The following is an 18408-nucleotide window of genomic DNA, read 5'->3' on the forward strand; positions in this document are numbered from 1 at the left end:
ATAAGACAAATTTAAGACATTTAGTAAGATATTAATCACTTATATAAGGTGAAAGAAAAAAGAATCTGAAAAACAAGATTGTACCATAGTATTTAATTATTCCCTGTTATATGTCCAGGTGATTTCTGGTTTTGTTCTTGTGAACATAAACATTTATGTGTATTCAACTCATGTTGGATGCATTTTAAAATAAGTATGCATTTTAAAATCCAATTTAATAAATTTGAACCCAACTTTTTGGAAACTAGTCAACTGTCTATATTCTTTGAAGCATTCTTTGCTTTGTATTTCATCCTCCTGACTAGATGGTAAGTTCTTTAAACACAGCTAGATGGTGTGTTTAACTCTGATTTATATCCAAAGGAATCCTATGAAGGAGCTATTTCACTAAGTATTTGTGAAATGATAATTGTATTTGTAACTCTGTCAGTGTTCTAGAATCATAGGGAATAGTGGGACTTGGGAATTAAAAACATCTTTAAGGGGAAACAATGGGGGAGGTTGGAAGGGAAATCCTTGAGCCTGTGGAACTGTAACATGAATATATATATATAGTTAATAAAGTACCGTGTGTAAAATTCTTTCTTGTGAAGTACTTTTCTTGAATACAGTATAATATAGGAGACCTGGAAGAAGTTCCAGGCTGCTGACTTCAGATCAACTCAGCTCCATCCACTTGGGGAGTGAACCCGCAGATGGAAGATCTTTCTCTCTGTCTCTCCTTCTCTATAAATCTGACTTTCCAATAAAAATAAATAAATCTTTAGCGTGACAGAGATATAGTTCTTGTGAAATAGAATTTTAGTAGGAAACATCTTAGAGTAGAAGGAGAATCCACATAATTAAAATATATTTAAAATGAACTAAACTCTTATAAATGTTGGATTTGCTTATTAATTATGATACACTGGTAAAGAGTTCATGCTTGAAGCTCACTGTCTGAATTTGAATTCAGGTCTGCCATTGTTTTTAAATTATTTTTGATGATACTTACATAGTTGATTAGGGTGGGAAGGGTCCAGGATCAGGGGAAAGTTGGTGAGACCATTGTTTCCACATTTTCTTTTTCTTCTTCCTGTATCTGGGGAAGAAAAGAGAGAAGGGGAGAAGCCACACCCAGCTTCCCAACCACCTCAGTACCCAGGTTTGGGAAACGGCCACACAGGATCCCTGAAGTGGAACATGCTCCAAGGGTCCTGCTCAAGTGGTTTCGATAGTTCTGAAGATGAGGATATCCTGCCAAGGTCCGTTGGCTGACAGAGTCCACTTCTGAGTCTCTGTTCACCTAGAAACTTGCTGTCACACTTCACCAGGGTCATTGCAGGTCTGCCATTTTCGGTCTGTACTCCAGGCACATTACTTGACCTTTTTGTGCCTTGGTTTGCTCAGCTATGAAGTGGGCATTATGAATTCCCCTCACATGGTTGTGATAAATATGCTCACGTGTGAAGATTTAAACACACTACCTTCGTTATGGTGCCACAGGTCAAGCTGCTGCTTGGAATGACCACATCCCACATCAGGGTGGCAGGGATTGCGTTCCCCCGTGCTTCTAATCCAGCTCCTTCTTGGTGTGTGTGCTGGAGGACAGCAGGTGATGGTCAAGTTCTTGGAAGCAACAAAGTTATTGTGTACATTTAGGAATGAACCAGTGGATGCAAGCTCACTCCCTATTGCTCTCTCTGCTCTCTTTGACATTCTGCCTTTTAAATAAAAAATAAATCTTATAAGAAAAAAATTTTTTGAGTAAGAGCCCACCACATGTTACATTTAGCTTCAGATTGGTGCAGCTCCAGCCGTTGTGGTCACTTGGGGAGTGAATCAACGGATGGAAGATCTTCCTTTCTGTCTCTCCTCCTCTCTGTATTTCTGATTTTCCAATTAAAATTAAAAATTAAATCTTAAAAAAAAAAAAGGATTCTGGGGCATAGCACAGTAGTACAATTGGCTAATCCTCCCCTTTCAAGTTCTGGGATCCCATATGGATGTTGGTTCATGTCCTAGCTGCTCCACTTCCCAGCCAGCTGCTCCCTACTTGAGGCCTGGGAAAACAGTAGAAGATGGCCAAGAGGTTTGGGACCCTGTTCCCACATGGGAGATCCAGAAGAGGCTCCTGGCTCCTGGTAAATTCTTGCTGTTGCAGCCATTTGGGAATGAGCTAGCCAATGGAAAATCTTTTTCTCTCGTCTCTTCTCTGTAAATCTGTCTTTCCAATAAAAATTAAATCTTTAAAGAAAAAGAAAAAAGGCTTTTGTAAGTATTTGTTGAAAATTGGGCCTGGCGGCGTGGCCTAGCGGCTTAAGTCCTCGCCTTGAACATGCCAGGATCCCATATGGGTGCTGGTTGTAATCCCGGCAGCTCCACTTCCCATCCAGCTCCCTGCTTGTGGCCTGGGAAAGCAGTTGAGGACGGCACAAAGCTATGGGACCCTGTACCCGTGTGGGAGACCCGGAAGAAGTTCCTGGATCCTGGCTTTGGATTGGCATAGTATCGGCCATTGTGCTCACTTGAGGAGTGAATCATCGGATGGAAGATCTTCCTCTCTGTCTCTCCTCTCTGTATATCCGCCTTTCCAATAAAAAATAATAAAAATAAATCTTAAAAAAAAGAAAATGTACCATATGTCAGGCATTAAACTAAGTGCTGTAATATGTGTTAGTGAATTGAACACAGGCATTGCTAGCCTTCTGGATGCCTAGAATAAATTGGAAAGCCAGGCATTATGAATTTCTGATATTTGAGATTTACCGTGGACCATGCTGTTTGCTAACCCCACCATAAAAGTTATCATATTCAACCCTAACAGATGCTATGTAGATTAGATATAAGCAGTATCCTCATTTCACTTATGAAGTAGAAAAAAATTAATTAACTTTCTCAAGATTATACAGCCTTGAAGTACCAGAGCTGAAATTAAATCCAGATAGTCTAATGACAAAGTCCCAGTCTTTACTTAACCACTCTGCTTCATGATAAATAAATGTAATAATTTGTGACTATTGGGGCATGTAGGGTATTAGTTAATCTCTGCCTGCCTTTCACTGAATAGATAAAGGAGTCAAATTAAGATAAAAATATGTACATTTTTACTGATAAAGCAGACTTGGAGAATCACTCGGACAGGCCACCAGAGAGGGTTGTTGCTTCTTTCCCACTTAATTGAACTTGAACACCTGGTGGCAGGCAGCTAGGAAGCCCTGCTATTCCTGGTTGCCCCACACAGGCTTGCCAGTGGGAGGAAGGAGAATGGGCAAGGCTGGCGTGAAGGCTCGATTGGCCAATCTACCTGCATGTGCTGGCACCCCATGTGGCACCAGTTCATGTCCTGGCTACTCACTTTCCATCTAGCTCCTCACTTATGATCTGGGAAGGCAGGGGAGGATGGCCCAAAGCGCGGAGTCCTTGTGCCTGTGTGGTAGTACCAGACGAGGCTCCTGACTCCTGGCTTTGATCAGCTCAGCCCTGGCTGTTGCAGTCTTTTGGCGCACGTCACATGGGAGCAGTGGCTGTTTTTCCACTTCCCCTAGAGCCATGCTACAAAGTGAAATGCTGAGAAGAATATAAATTTACTCTGTACTTCTATGGAAGAAGAAGTGGCTATTTTCTGGGTTTTTTGGAGTGAGGAGTGTGGGAAAGACCTAGCCCACCTAACCTTTGTGTAGAATAAAGAAGGAGTCAGGGAAGGATAAATCTCTGAGGCAGTGACTAGGCCAGTGTTTGAAAGATGAAGATTTTACCATAGAGTGCAATAGGGATGAGGGCAAAAAGAGACCCAGGAGCCAGGAAGAGCCTGTCTGAATAGTTTAAGGAACTGAAACGAGTACCATGTTCAGAACAGTGGCTAGGGCGGGTGGGGGGGAGCATAGAAGCAGGACAGTGTGGTCAAGTGGGCTCAGGCCCATCCCCCATCCTGGGCCTTGTAGACTTCAGTATGCCAAGAAAATTCCTTGAAGGGTTTGTGGCAAGAATGGTGTGATCTAGTTATGTTTTTTAAAAGATGGCCTTGAATGCTATGGACAGTCTGTTAGAAGGGAGCAAAGCTGGAGGCCAGGAGACCAGTCTCAGAAGGCAGGCTTGGGACCAGTGTTGTAAGCCCCTTGACTGCCTTCCCAGCATCCTATATGAGCCTCTTTCCAGTCCCAGCTGCTCCTCTTCCAATCCAGTTCCTACTAATATACCTGCGAAAGCAGTGGGAGATGGCCCCTCCCTCCCATCGTTTGGTGACTCTTTCAAATAAATAAAAAATAAATCTTAAAAAAAGGCAGGTGTCCAGGTGGTGATAAGGGTGATATGGACTAATATAGCAAATGGTGAACTGAAGAGAAGTTGAGCTTGAAGTGAACTTTGGAGATGAAAACCACAATGCTTCCTAATAGTAGGGTTTAGGAGCCATGGGGGTGGAGGAAGGGGAGAAGTAATAGCAACTGGATGAACAGTTCATTTACTGAGATTAAAAAAGGAGTGGAATAGTTCTGGGTATTTTGAACTTGCTGTTTAGTGCTTATATGTTTTTCCTATGGACATGCCTGGGTGGGTAGTTGAACTCAGAAGGAGATAAGATTTAAGTGAGAGACATAGATTTGTGCTTTTTTAAGTATGCAGTTGACATGTATTAAAAGCCACAAGTATAGATGACATCATCTGGAAGGAGAATGTGGGAGAGAAAAAATGGGCCTAGAGTTATGGCCTGAAGAACTGCAGCCTAGAGAGCTTGAATAGAAGGAAACACACAGACTAATCAGGACAGTTGCCAAAGAGGTCACAGAAAACCAACAGAAGGACTAAGGCAGACTCCAGCATGAGGAAGTGCTTGGAGAAAGCAGAAGTGGTAATCATGGGACCCGGTGCGATGGCGTGATGGTTAAGGTCCTCACCTTGAACGCGCCAGGATCCCATAGGGGCACCGATTCTAATCCCACAGCTCCACTTCCCATCCAGCTCCCTGCCTGCAGCCTGGGAAAGCAGTCTAGGATGGCCCAAAGCTTTGGGACCCTGCACCCGTGTGGGAGACCCGGAAAGAAGTTTCTGGCTCCTGGCTTTGGATTGGCGCAGCACCGCTGTTTCAGCCACTTGGGGAGTGAATCATTGGACAGAAGATCTTCCTCTATGTCTCTCCTCTCTGTACATCTACCTTTCCAATAAAATAAATCTTAAAAAAAAAAAAAACAAGTAGTAGTAATCATGTCAACTACTAATCCAGAAAATTGACCCTTTGGGCTTAGTGCCAGAGTTGAGAAGAGCAGTGGAGTGGAGAAAAAAAGACTGAGAGTTGAGAAAATGAGTCATTTGCAGGTCTGTGCCTCTCAAGTCTTAGGAGGTAAATGAATCACCTGGAAAGCTTGTCACAATGTAAATTGTCCTGTGGGGCTGAGATCCTGCAGATCTGGTCCATGGAGGTGCTTTATTTAAATATCAGTGTGTGTGTGTGTGTGTGTCTGCAGAGTTTCTGATTCCCTAGCTCAAGGGAGGTGCCTGAGAATTTACATTTCTCATAAATCTGTAGGTGAAACTAATGTGGCTCATCTGAGAACCACAAATTTGGGAACTTCAAGTGCAAATGATTTTTTTTTTTGAGAACTTTGTGGCAGGGAGCCATCAAGGGATTTTTTGTTTGTTTGTTTGTTTGTTGAGGGTGGGAAATAACTAGAGCATAAAAATTTAAAGCTGAAGAGAGTGGTCCTGTCAGTAGGGAGAGACTGATAATGCTGGTGAGAAAGGAAATGAGTTCTGGAAAAGGGGAGACGTAGCTCTGGGGACTGCCTCGGGAGCCTGGATTTTGGTAGGAGGCGCTCTCATCCGCCTTGGTCACAAGAACCACAGCAAGGATGGGTTTTTAGATCTGGTGGCAGACAGGAGCTTTCTTCTTTTTTAAAATATGATTTTTAATTAACAGATATTTAATGCAAAAAATAATACCCATTCTGGCTTTCTCCTCCTTTGCAAGGGGAAGAGTGGTTAGGAGGGGAGGAGCTCTCTTCTTAATGATTTCTGTTGGCTCAGTGAAGGCAAGAGCAACTCTCCATGGAGGAGGCTGAGTTGAAAGTATGAAAGAGAAAACATCAAATAATCATCTTGCAATGGGAAGATGAACTGACTACTAACGTGGCAGGATTGGAAGCCTTTTGGGAGAGGCTGGCACAGTAGTATAGTGAGTAAAGCTGCTGCCTGTAATGGCAGCATTGCTAGTTCAAGTTCTGGCTGAGTGTACCTAGGAAAGTATCAGAAGATGGCCCAAGACTTTGGAGATAAGAAGCTCATAGCTTCTGACTTCTGCTTGGCCCAGCCCCACCCAGCCCCACCCAGCCTCCGCCATGCAGCCATCTGGAAGATCTCTCTGATAGACTTTCAGTCTGTATCCATACCACCCTGAACACTCCTAGCTCATCTTCACTCTGACTTACAAATAAATCCAAAACCTTTTTTAAAAAAGCAAGTCTTGGGCCCAGCACGATAGAGTAGTGGTTAAAGTCCTCGCCTTGAATGCACTGGGATCCCATATGGGCGCCGGTTCTAATCCTGGGAACCCCGCTTCCCATCCAGCTCCCTGCCTGTGGCCTGGGAAAGCAGCCTAGGACGGCCCAAAGCCTTGGGACCCTGCACCCACATGTGAGACCAGGAAGAAGCTCCTGGCTTTGGATTGGCTCAGCTCTGGCCATTGTGGCAGCTTGGGGAGCTAAAAGCAAATCTTGGGGGCTAAAGTCAGAAATTACAAATTAAGGCACTCTGATTATTATTTATTCTGAAAAACTAAGTGGTTGAAGTCACCCAAAGTTAGACTTTAATCAGCTGAATACATTAACGAGGAAGGAGATCATCAGGGAATGAATATGATCACTCAACTAGAAAGGAAATGAAGGCAAGAGGGGTCAAAGGTTATGAATGTACTGATCCAGAACAAATCGTTGCAGTTAAGGTACAAGAACACTAAACTCAAAGGACTAGGAGGGTTGTGATGGAAAGTGAGTTCTGGGCTGGTTCTCTAGTCCAGTAAACGGGTTAAGCCACTGCCTGGCTACATCAGCGAGTCAGTTCAGTCCCAGCTGCTCTGCTCTGCACTAAACTCCCTCCTATTGCTCCTGGGAAAGCAGCAGAAGATGGCCCAAGTGCTTGGGCTCCTTCTGCCACACTTGGGGGAGGCCTTGTTGGAATTCCTGGTTCCTGGTTCCTGGTGGCAGCCTGACCCAGACCCAGCAGTTGTGGCCATTTTTGGAAAATGAAACAGCAGATGGAAAATTTCTCTCTTCTTTTACTTTTTCTCCATCTCTCTATTGCACTGCCATTTAAATAAATAAAGATAAAACTAAGTAATTTTGTTTAAAGTGAGTTCTGACATCCATAGTCTTCTAAGTGGGACAGTTCTGGTGGGGACAGAGAACTGGAGTGCGACTGTGAAGGTGGCAAGAGGAGGTGGAACTTCCTAGGGAGGCCAGGAAACCACAAGGATGTTGGATATGTCTTCCGCCTGGGAGTTCAGGTTGCCAACAATGATGACAGAAGTTGGGAGTGGAGAGAGACTTTCAGATAGGAATGAATTCTCAATGAATTATGGAAAATTCCTGGTCAATGGATAGCAGTGGCAAGAAGGGGAGCTTATCAGGGTTGTGAGCATGAGATTTAGGGGGAAACATGAGAATTAATGGTGTTGGAATAGCAGTGGTTAGCAAGGAGTAGTGCTAGCTTGGAGGTGTCATAGTTGTGAGGGAAACAATACGTGGCAGGACTGGAAAGGAAATTGTGTCTTAAGGTACAGCCTGTGTTCTCAAGGACATAGAGGGCAAGTTAGACAAGAGGGAAAAGATTTATGGAAGTTTATCACCAATTTGGGAGAGTGAGAATATAGCATAAGGATTTGATAGCAAAAGAAAGTTAACTCCTGGAGTAAATATGGAATGGTAAAGAAAGGTAGATGGGGAAACGTTGAGTAGTGATAGATGACTAGGATGTCTTAATGTCCATTTGACAGACGGCCAAGAGGGTAAGGCACGATGGAATTAGCCCAAACAGTTCACAAACGTGGTTAAAATATGCTTGTTTGTTCCCCTCTGTAGGACAGTAGGTGTTAGGGGTTCATTTGGGTCCTGGCTGCTCTGCTCCCAACTCAGCTTCCTGCCAATACTCCTGGGAAAGCAGCCAGTGATGGCTTGGGTCTCCTGCCACCTGCGTTGGAGAGCTGTGAGACATCACTCGTTCTTAGCTTCAAGCCTGGCCCATACATAGCTGGCTCTTGTGGCTGTTTTGGGAAGTGAACCAGCTGATGGAAGATAGGTTCTTCCTCTGTCACTCTGCCTCTAAGATAAACTTAAAAAACTAATCTTTAAAAATAAAGTTTAGATGTTTCTGTCTTTCCTCTCTCTACAGATAATCTGTATGGCCTGGGCTGCCTGCATCTCTGCCATCATCCCTCTCTGTCTTTCCTTTGCTCCCTCTGCACGCACATGGTCTCCTTCTCTCTCTAGCCCCACCTCTGCCCTCAGTAGGCCCTCCACAGATCTGTTCCTTTTTCTTTTGTGTGCACTGACAGCTTAGCTCAGTGGTCAGCAGCAGGCGTTTTGGATCCCATCTGCCTGTCCTGCCATGCTTTGAGACCAGAGCAAGTTGTTGAACCTCTGTGGACTTTAGTACCCCTGTTTGTGAGTGGCAAAATGATGGTATGTCATGGAGCCATTGAGGGAATTAAATGTATTAATTCATAAAAATCAGTCTATGGTGAAGACTCAAACTGTTAATAACAACCGTTATTTTTGCTGCTTGAAACCCTTTCCTGGGTCTTTGTAGCTCCTGCTTTTTCATCCTTCTGTCCTCAGCTCCCGTGGTGTAACACCACTGTCTTTCGGTCACCCCTTATCCCATCACTGTGTTTTAACCATAGTACCTATCACTAGTGGAAATTATTATTCTGCTCTCCCTCTTACCCCATCCTGCAAGCAGGGATTCATTGATTTGTGTCTTCCCATACTTTATCTTCTACAAAGTGCCAAATCCTTTGTAGGTGCTCAAGGAATAGTTGTGCTTCCTCTGTATCTCCAGAGTATGGGGGTTTCTGGGGCTTTAACTGTGACCTGGCAGTGTGGGGTGACAAAGTGACAGTGAGGCCTCAGCAGAGGAGACAGACAAAATGCAACTGTGTGTTTAATCTGTCTGTTGGCTCTTTCAGATGAGACAGGCACCTAAACATAGCACACCTGTGTTTTAAACCAGTTGTTACTTTCCCACTGTAAGCAGAGTTGAGCAGTTGTGATGGAGACCATGGGGTTCTCATCAGTCTAAAATATTCATATTACTATCTGGCTATGGAAAAACTTTGTAAATCCCTATTATACATGCATAGAAAAAAGGTAAAAAGATAGGGCTGATGTTGTGGTGCAGTTGGCTCAACTGTCCCCTACTATACCAGCATCCTAAATGAGCACTGGCTGGAGTCCAGACCACTCCGTTTCTGATCCGGCTTCTTGCTGGTGCACCTGAGAATGTAACAGGGGATGGCTCACATACACAGGGCCCGGATGGAGTTCAGAGTGGTCCAGGCCTACTTATTGCAGTCCTTTGGGAGTAATGAATCAATAAGTGGGGAGTGAATCACCAAGGTTCTTTCTAGTTTTAACTTTCAAATAAATAAATGAAGAGATAAATTTAGGAAACCAAAAAGAATAACAGGAGTGTTCTTTGGATGTTGGGATTTCAGGTCATCTCTTTTTCAATATTTTGTTTCGGGCTTATTTAATTTGGAAATGACAGTTGGAACACTTGTAACGCAGTGCTTCTTGTTTTGCTTTCCTTCCCTTCCCCCTCAGTGCTGCTTTCGACACAAAAATCGGGTTGCGTGTGGCGGTGAAGAAGCTCTCCCGGCCGTTTCAGTCCATCATCCACGCCAAAAGGACCTACAGGGAGGTGCGGCTGCTCAAACACATGAAACATGAGAATGTGAGTTCCATCTGCATCCGGGGAGGGCGAATTCTGCTCTTGAACAACTGGGGATGTTTGTACTTTGAGAATACCTGGGAGTGCATCCAATTCTGGCTTATACTTCCTGAACTGGGGTGTGTACAGCTCCTAGGTTAGGTCAAAGCAAAGGCTTGGAAAGAAAATGGTGCGGCCTCCTGGAGTTGTGGTGCTATTCTGGAATTTTTGTTTGTGTTTTAGAACGAAAGCATTTTTGTGGAAAGCTTTTCTAAGGATATGTTATGAAGGGCAGCACAGGATCCACAAAATAACAGTTTTGGGGAGCAGTGTTCAGCCTAGCAAAGCCCATGTTGCATACTGCAGTACCTATATTTTTTTCCTGGTTCTGGCGCCTGACTCCAGCTTCCAGCAAGTGCAGACCCTGGGAGACAGGGGTGGTGACTCAAAACGGAGCCCAGGGCTATGTTCCTGACTTCTGGTTCTGGCCCCTGTCCCTGCCTGCTCCTTCCCCAGCCTGTGGCAGGTTATTAGGGAATGAACTGTCAGATGGGAAGGATTCTTTCTGCCTTTCAATAGATAAAGAAGTTTTGTAATTTTTGCTTGGTTTGCTTAAGGCCATATTCTCAGAATACTGTAAACTATGACTTTTTGTGACTATCATGGGTTATTTTGGTGGAAGAATTTTAGGAAGAATGCCTTTGGCTCACTGAAAGCCTTATCAAAATTGGTTATTAATTAATGTCTCCAGTTGGCCTTCCATATTCATGGGTTCTACATCTGTGGAGTCAGCCAACCAAGGTGTGAAACTGTTTCGGGGGAAAAAAAATTATGGGTGGGTCTTATGGTACAGTAGGTTAAGCTAAATTTCATATGGTTATCAGTTTTAGTCTTGGCTGCTCCATTGCCAATCCAGGTCTTCTAATTGCCTGGGAAGACAGTTGAAGATGGTCCAAGTACTTGACCCCTTTGAAAGAGAGATCTGGGTGAAATTCCTGGCTCCTGGCTTCATCCTGGTCCAGCCCTGCCTGTTTTGGGGGCCACTTGAGGAGTAAACCAGAGGGGAAGAAATCTCTCTCTTATTGTCTACCTCTGTACTCCCCCTCTGCATATCCCTCCTTCCCCTTCCTTCTCTGTAACTCGGCCTGGCAAATAAATCAATCTTTTCGGAGGAGAGAAGTCTTTGTGCTGAATGTATGTACAGCCTCTTTTATTCTGGTCATTATTTCCTAAACAATAAAGTATAGCAACTACTTACATAGCCTCTATATTTGTATTAGCTATTATAAGTAATCTAGAGATGATTTGATGCATAAAAGAGGATACGCGGAGGTTATATCCAAAGGCCACAGCACTTTATGTAAGTGACCTACACCTTCTGGTGTTTGCAGGGGTTCTAGAACCAATCCCCCACAAATATTCAGGAATCTTTGTGCTTTAATATTATGATTTTTAAAATTTTTTAAAACCTTTTGAGATACAGCTTTTTGCTATAATAAATGTGACAGACACATTAAGTATAGCCTTTTCTACCAGTTTGCTAATTTGAGAACAATACAGTTGGGAGCTGTGAACTCAGTCCGGGTCTCCCAAATGGGTGGCAGAAATCTAGTTACTTTAGCCCTGCCTGCTGCTAGGGTCTGCGCAGCATGAAGCTGGATCCTGGAACCAGAACTTGACACCCAACTCCTGTATGGTACTCAGGTATCACAGCCCATGCCTTCAGCACTGGACCTAACAATGGCCCTTTCCTGACTTTCCAACTCAAAAATTTTTCCTCTGAATTGCTGAGATATGAAAGAGACTCTAAAATCTATAGTCCCCTAGAATTGGCAGCCATAGAGATTTTAGAATCACATGGCTTTACTGATTCTTTGTAGAGGAAATTCAAAGTCTGTAAATTTATTACTTTGCCATTCATGCTTGGTTGTTCTAATCATTGAACTTTTTTCTCCAATGGGGGAAGAAAAGTCACAAAGTGACATTTTATTAGTATACATTTGTTTTATTATTGCAAGTTTCTTCTCAATTGAGAAGGCTCAATTAAGGCTCCCAGTTGTGATTGGCTTATGGATGGCATTAAAATGACAGCTACACGTTTTTGTTTCCATGTTTTATCTTGATTGCATAATGCTATTGGGTAAAATCCTATTTCTTAGAGATAACCTTCACTCCCAAGTATAAAATTACATGAGTAGCTATGTGCAAACCTGAGCTTTTTTAAAAGTTTGGGCAGAACTGCAGCCTTCCTAATCAGTAACATGTTTACAACAAGTTGAGCTATGTGGAAAAAGCTGGCAGAGAATACATTATTTCTAGGTCTGCATAAAATCAAAGTGGCCTGGAACTGATGTATTTACTTTTGATTTTTAACATGTTTGGGAGTGTTACTGTTTTTTCATTGCACATTAATAAACCTGACAGAGACATGGCTTTTTAGAAGTGCAAATAGCATTTAAAATGCAATGCAGATTAAATATATAGACGCCCAGGACAACTTCAGAAGGCCCCACAGTGTTGCCTGTGCTATACTTTACCATTTGCTTTTCTTCATGGACAGTTTAAGCCAGCATTCAGAACAGGCAGCACTTGGGGTGATCTGAGTCTGTGCTCTGACTTTGTGGATAACCACAAACACAAGCATGTTTAGCTGTCCACCTTTTTTAAGCTATTTAGATTTGGGACCATCCTGTGACAACAGCAAATTAAGATGCTTCCTGTGATGCCAGCAGTCCGTATTGGAACCATTCTGGCTGTTATGCTTCCCAGCCAGCTCCCCGCTAATGAGCCTGGGGAAGCAACATAAGCTGGCCCAAGTGCTTGGCCCTCTACACTCATTTTTGCAACCTGTATAGAGCCCTGTGCTCATAGCTTTGGCCTAGCCCAGCCCCACTCTTACCATTATCTGGGGGATGAACCAGCAGCTAGAAGATCTCTGTCACTATACCTTTTTTGTTTGTTTGTTTGTTTTAAGAAAATACTTTAGCAAGAGAGAGTTGCTAGCTATACTTAGTGGTCTGTTGCTTGGAGGAAGGAAGACATGTATGGCTGAACATCTCATGGTTCTGTATTTTGATGAATGTTTGAAGGAGAATGGAAGTCTTTGGGCCACTTCCACGCCCCTTCAAATAGAAAAATTCCTGCATTTCAGGCCATTCTATAAACATTTGCAAAATGCTTACCATGTTAAAGTAGTTTAATCCAGTTAAACTAAGACTTCCAGTAAGCTTAAGGATTTTTTGTTTTTTTAGCAGGCTTCCTCTTGATCCTCTTCTATTTCCTTCTTTTAAAAAACCTGTTTACTTGACAGGCGGAGAGATGAAAGACAGAGATCTCCCACCCTCTGGTTCACTCCCAAATGATCCAGACAGCCGGCCAGGGTTGGGCCAGGCTGAAACCAGGAGCCAGGAAGTCAGTCTGCGTCTTCCCCATGAGTGGCAGGGAGCCAAGGACTTTGGCCATCACCTGCTGCCTCCCAGGGTATGCAGGAAGCTGGTAATGAAGGCAGAACTGGGACTGGAGCCAGGCTTTCTGATGTACAACAGTTTTTATAAACTGTGTGCCAAAACCCCATTTTCTTAAGAAAAAAATTGTTTTAGATCACCATCCAACTTTTTGGTAGCCACCAGACGTCCAAAGACAATGGCAGCAGATTAAAACTACGGACAGTTTAAGTGTTAGTAGCAAATCAGATTTGTTGGGCCTGGCATGGTAACCTAGCGACTAAAGACCTCGCCTGGCACACACCAGGATCCCAATCTGGCAACTCCACTTCCCATCCAGCTTGTGTTCTGGGAGAGCAGTACAGAACAGCCCAAAACCTTGGGACTCTGCACCAGCGTGGGGGACCCAGAAGAAGCTCTAGGCTCCGGCTTCGGATTGGCTCAGCTCTAGCCATTGTGCTCACTTGGGGAGTGAACCATCGGACAGATCTTCCTCTCTGTCTCTCCTCTTCTGCATATCTGACTTTCCAATAAAAAGGAATCTTTAAAAAAAAAAAAAAATCAGATTTATTGGTGCCCAAATACATAAGCGAACTTTCACCCAAAAATACTTATCTCCAACCCTGAATCAGTGATTCATCTTGAACCGAGGAAGTAACAGCTGAGCGTTGGTTCCAGCAGTGACTAGAGCTGTGCCCGGTGATTATGAGAACTGCTCTTTGAGCCAAGTGAACTGCCAGTTCCTCATCTCATTAACACCTCCTCTAAGGAGGAAAGAAAGACAGGCAGCCTGCCAGCTGTGTCGTTTTGGTCTCTGCACTGATCTACAGACTGCCTGCCTCTGGGCCTGGAGACAGGTACCTTTTGAAATGAAGAAATAATTAAAGGAATCCTTTCATTCAAGGTTTCATGTAGGACCCTAGATGTAACATTTCACATAGTAGACCAAGTGGTTGTTTTATCTTATTTAATGTTTAAGATTTATTTATTTTTATTGGAAAGTCATATACAGAGAGGAGGAGAAAAAAAGAGGAAGATCTTACATCTGTTGATTCACTCCCCAAGCAGCTACAACGGCCAGAGCTAAGCCAAGCCGAAGCCAGGTCCCCAGAGGCTCTTCCAGGTCTCCCATGCAGGTGCAGGGTCCTAAGGCTTTGGGCCATCCTCGACTGTTTTCCCAGGCCACAAGTAGGGAGCTGGACGGGAAGTGGGACTGCCAGGATTAGAACTGGCACCCAAATGGGATCCTGGTGCATGCAAAGTGAGGACTTTTGGCTCCTAGGCCACCGCACCGGGCCCCAGGTGGTTGTTCTAGTACGAATATATTTAAGACATTATATAATGTCCTTATTTGGTTATTGAATATTTTACAGGGGTATGTGCCAAACTGGAAAAATGTATTACTTCTGTTTGTTAGACTTTGGACTGTGTTAGAAAACCATTAGAGATATATACTGTTCATTCATCTTATAAATGTCTTTTTTTTTTTTGAAGATTTATTTTTATTTAAGGGCAAAGTTACAAAGAGAAGAGACTGAAATCACATAATGACAGGAAAAACAATTGAATAAGCTAAGATAAGGCTTGAATTAAAAGGAAATCTGTGGGGCCGGTGTTGTGTGAAACCATATAATCCTCTCCTACTAAGGATCCAGCTCCCTGCCAATGGCCTGAAAAGGCAGCAGAGGGGGTGGCCCAAGGCCTTGAGCCCCGACACCCACGTGGGAAGGCCGGGGCACTCTCCTGCCTGGTGGCTCCGGGTCAGTTGAGCTCGGGCTGTTGTGATCCTTGGCACAGTAGAAAGCAGATGCAAGCTCATTCTCTGCCTCTCCTCTCTATAATTGCCTTTCACGTAAAAGTAAATATGTATTTTTTTTTTTTAGGAAAGGAAGTGTCTATGTAAGAAAAGATACAATAGTCCCAGAATATTCTAAAGATCTACTTTAATGCTGAAAAGTTGTGTTTCACAGTATTTTTCTTTCGATGACCTCTCTATTTATAAAGGATTAATAGGTGGGAATTGTCTAAGTCCCCCCTCCCCACCAGAAAAACACTCCAAAAACCTACAAGTGCTTTGATATAACATAGCTTGTTTCATAAAGATGACCTTGCTGTATGAAAAATAAATTAACCATTTCTCCTTTTAAAGAAATTTAAAAAAAGGTAGGGCCCGGCACGATAGCATAGTGGTTAAAGTTCTCGCCTTGCACGCCTGGGATCCCATATGGTTGCCGGTTCTATTCCCGGCAGCACTACTTCCCCTCCAGCTCCATGCTTGTGGCCTGGGAAAGCAGTTGAGGACGGGCCAAAGCCTTGGGACCCTGCACCCACATGGGAGACCTGGAGGAAGCTCCTGGCTCCTGGCTTTGGGTTGGCTCAGTTCCAGCCGTTGCGGCCGCTTGGGGAGTGAATCATCAGACAGAAGATCTGCTTCTCTGTCTCTCCTCCTCTCTGTATATCTGCCTTTCTAATAAAAATAAATAAATCTTAAAAAAAAATAATGTTAACCCATTTTCTTTCATTTAAAGAAAATGGGGCTCAGAGAAGTTACCAAATATTAGCATTCTGTTTTGGTTAAACACAAATAACCGATGGTGTGCATGTAAATGTTATCGTTATATGTTTAAGCGTAGCAGAGTGGTCATCTGTTTAGCAAAACTATATGCATAATGAAATTCTCAATTTAGTTTATATGCGTCAGAATAATCAAAGGACATGTATGGAGACTGTTAGTAGCAGTTTAATGGCTGGGACGGTTGAGGTGATTTGCGTTTTCTTGCACGCAGTTGCTCAGGTGAGGATCTCAGGATGACTACATCTTTCCGTTGTAACAATTTGTAAGAACATGTAGATGTGTTCCTGAGCTCCAAGGCCAACACCTCCTTCCCTGAGGCAGCAGCACCAAGGCAAAAGCTGCTTTGGAAATGTCTGGTATCTGAATGAACAGGTTCATATCCTCTTCCTTGATAATGTGTTGAGTGGTGATTTATCTTATTTGGGGGCTGTTTAATTTGGTTATTTAGAGTCACAGGCTAGTAGGAAAATTCACAGGTTCAGTTATCAAGAGAATTGTTTTCGTTTTGTATCCAGATGTCCTTCACTCTGGCTAGGACAACACAAATGAATGATAATATTATTTATTTTCCTTTTTGACAGCTAACTGTAACAATGAGAAGTTTTAGGGGACCTGGGATAAGTTGTCCTCTGTATGGTAAATTAGTGTAAATTCATGATCAAAAAACCTATGCAAAGATTGTGGATTACTGAGTATTACAGATTGTAGTAGCTCTTTGCTTTCTCATGAAGAAAGCATTTTTTTTTAAGATTTATTAATTTTTATTGGAAAGACAGATATACAGAGAGGAGGAGAGACAAAGAAGATCTTCCTTCTGTTGATTCACTCCCAAAGTGGCTGCAGTGGTCAGAGCTAAGCTGCTCTGAAGCCAGGAGCCCAGAGCTTCTTTGGGGTCTCCTACACGGGTGCAGGGTCCCAGGGCTTTGGGCCGTCCTTTCCTGCTTTCCCAGACCACAAGCAGGGAGCTGGATGGGAAGCAGGGCCACTGGGATGAGAACTGGCGCCTATATGGGATCCCAGTGCGTTCAAGGCGAGGACTTTAGCCACTAGGCTACTGTGTCAGGCCCATGAAGAGAGCATTTTAAATTCATGTTTTGATCATTTGATCAAAATGTCTGATGATGATTAATAAAATTGTTTTTAAATTTAAAAAAATATGAAAATAATATCATGAATGTACTGAGATAATACTTAAGGACTTTAAAATTGTCAGTGTTGAAGGCTATGTAATTTGAACTTTTTTATAGAATAAAATTTAAAAAGTAAGATGCCATGATAACAGCTGTGAAAATCTGATTAGCTATTTTATTCATTAGACTTCACACACATGTAAAACAGAAACTCTAAATCTGATTCACTATTATCTAGATATGACAAATCCTAAAGAGTTAAAAGTTTTCATATAGTAGATTGTTACGACTAATAATGTTGACAAGTAAAAGCCAGAGCCGTAATTTGGATGGAAAATCCATTGATGTTGTTTTAGTGTGTGCTGCTTGGGAATTGGTTCCACTTAAAATGATTAAGAACCCATGAGAAGCCTATCAAGCTCCATGTTTACCTACTGTTTGCCTTTTATGTTTTCCTCTAGGTGATTGGTCTTTTGGATGTTTTCACACCTGCAAGGTCTCTGGAGGAGTTCAACGACGTGTGAGTAAATCTTTGTGCCTTTGCCTTCCTCGGCTAGAGAATGATTAGCCGCCCAGTTCTGTGCCCGGCCACGGAGCTGTAAACCAACTTTAAAAGATTCTTCCTGTTACCCAGCTCTTCCAGGGGGTGGAGTGGACCACGAGGACACACAGAGTCAGTGGTACATTTTGCTTTTCCGTCCCCTCAGGTGTATTGTTTTCTTTGTGGAAATAGTCTTGAATGTTTATGAGCTACATGGAAGAGCAGAGGGAGTTTTTGTTTTTCCCTCTCTCTCTCTCAAATTGCCTTTTCTGGCTCTAAAGGTGCTTCAAGAAATGTACTGAAGCCCTAGTTCCGTATGGGCTCCTCCTCTTTTCGGCATGTGGTGGGAGATGATAACGGAGCTGTGTGCTGATCCTTGGTCAGTAGACTTTTGAGCTGAAGCCAGGGGGCAGATGCTGCACGCGTTCTCCACGTTGTGTATCTGTCTCCTTTACTTTTACCATGAAATCCCCTCAGAAAGCAGAACCCTGGGGTTCTAAGGAAAATGAAACAGGGAAGAGGAGAAAGCTGGGTAGGAGAAGGATGGGACACACGGGTGATGTCAGTCACCCGTTAGGGACAACTGGGCCGACACCTGCCAGGATCTGAGAAGCTGTGCAGAAGACGCCCCAGCGCTGGGTCCCAGCCTCAGCGGTAACGGTCCCTCTGAGGGTCCTGAGTGCCTTCACATGCTCAGGTGGCACACCTGTGAGACCAACGCAGAGGCCAGCAGGTGTTCCCGGACATGCGCACGCTCTCTGCTAGTCACCTTTCCAATATACGAACCAGCTCACTGCTCTCTGCCCCTCCTTCACATTCTAT

General features: G+C 43.5%; 1 protein-coding gene across 5 annotated transcripts in view; it reads left to right on the plus strand.

The window, feature by feature from the left end:
* The window catches only part of MAPK14 (mitogen-activated protein kinase 14), a 75732-nt gene that overhangs the window by 21635 nt on the left and 35689 nt on the right, over positions 1-18408 (plus strand). For all 5 annotated transcript variants that reach the window (XM_040983249.1, XM_040983252.1, XM_040983253.1 and 2 more), the window contains exons 2-3: positions 9792-9921; positions 17507-17565. In XM_040983249.1, the coding sequence (XP_040839183.1) occupies positions 9792-9921; positions 17507-17565 (189 nt within the window). The remainder of the gene's footprint in view (positions 1-9791; positions 9922-17506; positions 17566-18408) is intronic.

The sequence above is a fragment of the Ochotona curzoniae genome, unplaced genomic scaffold, assembly GCF_017591425.1.
Source record: "Ochotona curzoniae isolate NIBS_2020 unplaced genomic scaffold, NIBS_Ocur_1.0 contig_3819, whole genome shotgun sequence".
Taxonomy (NCBI): domain Eukaryota; kingdom Metazoa; phylum Chordata; class Mammalia; order Lagomorpha; family Ochotonidae; genus Ochotona; species Ochotona curzoniae.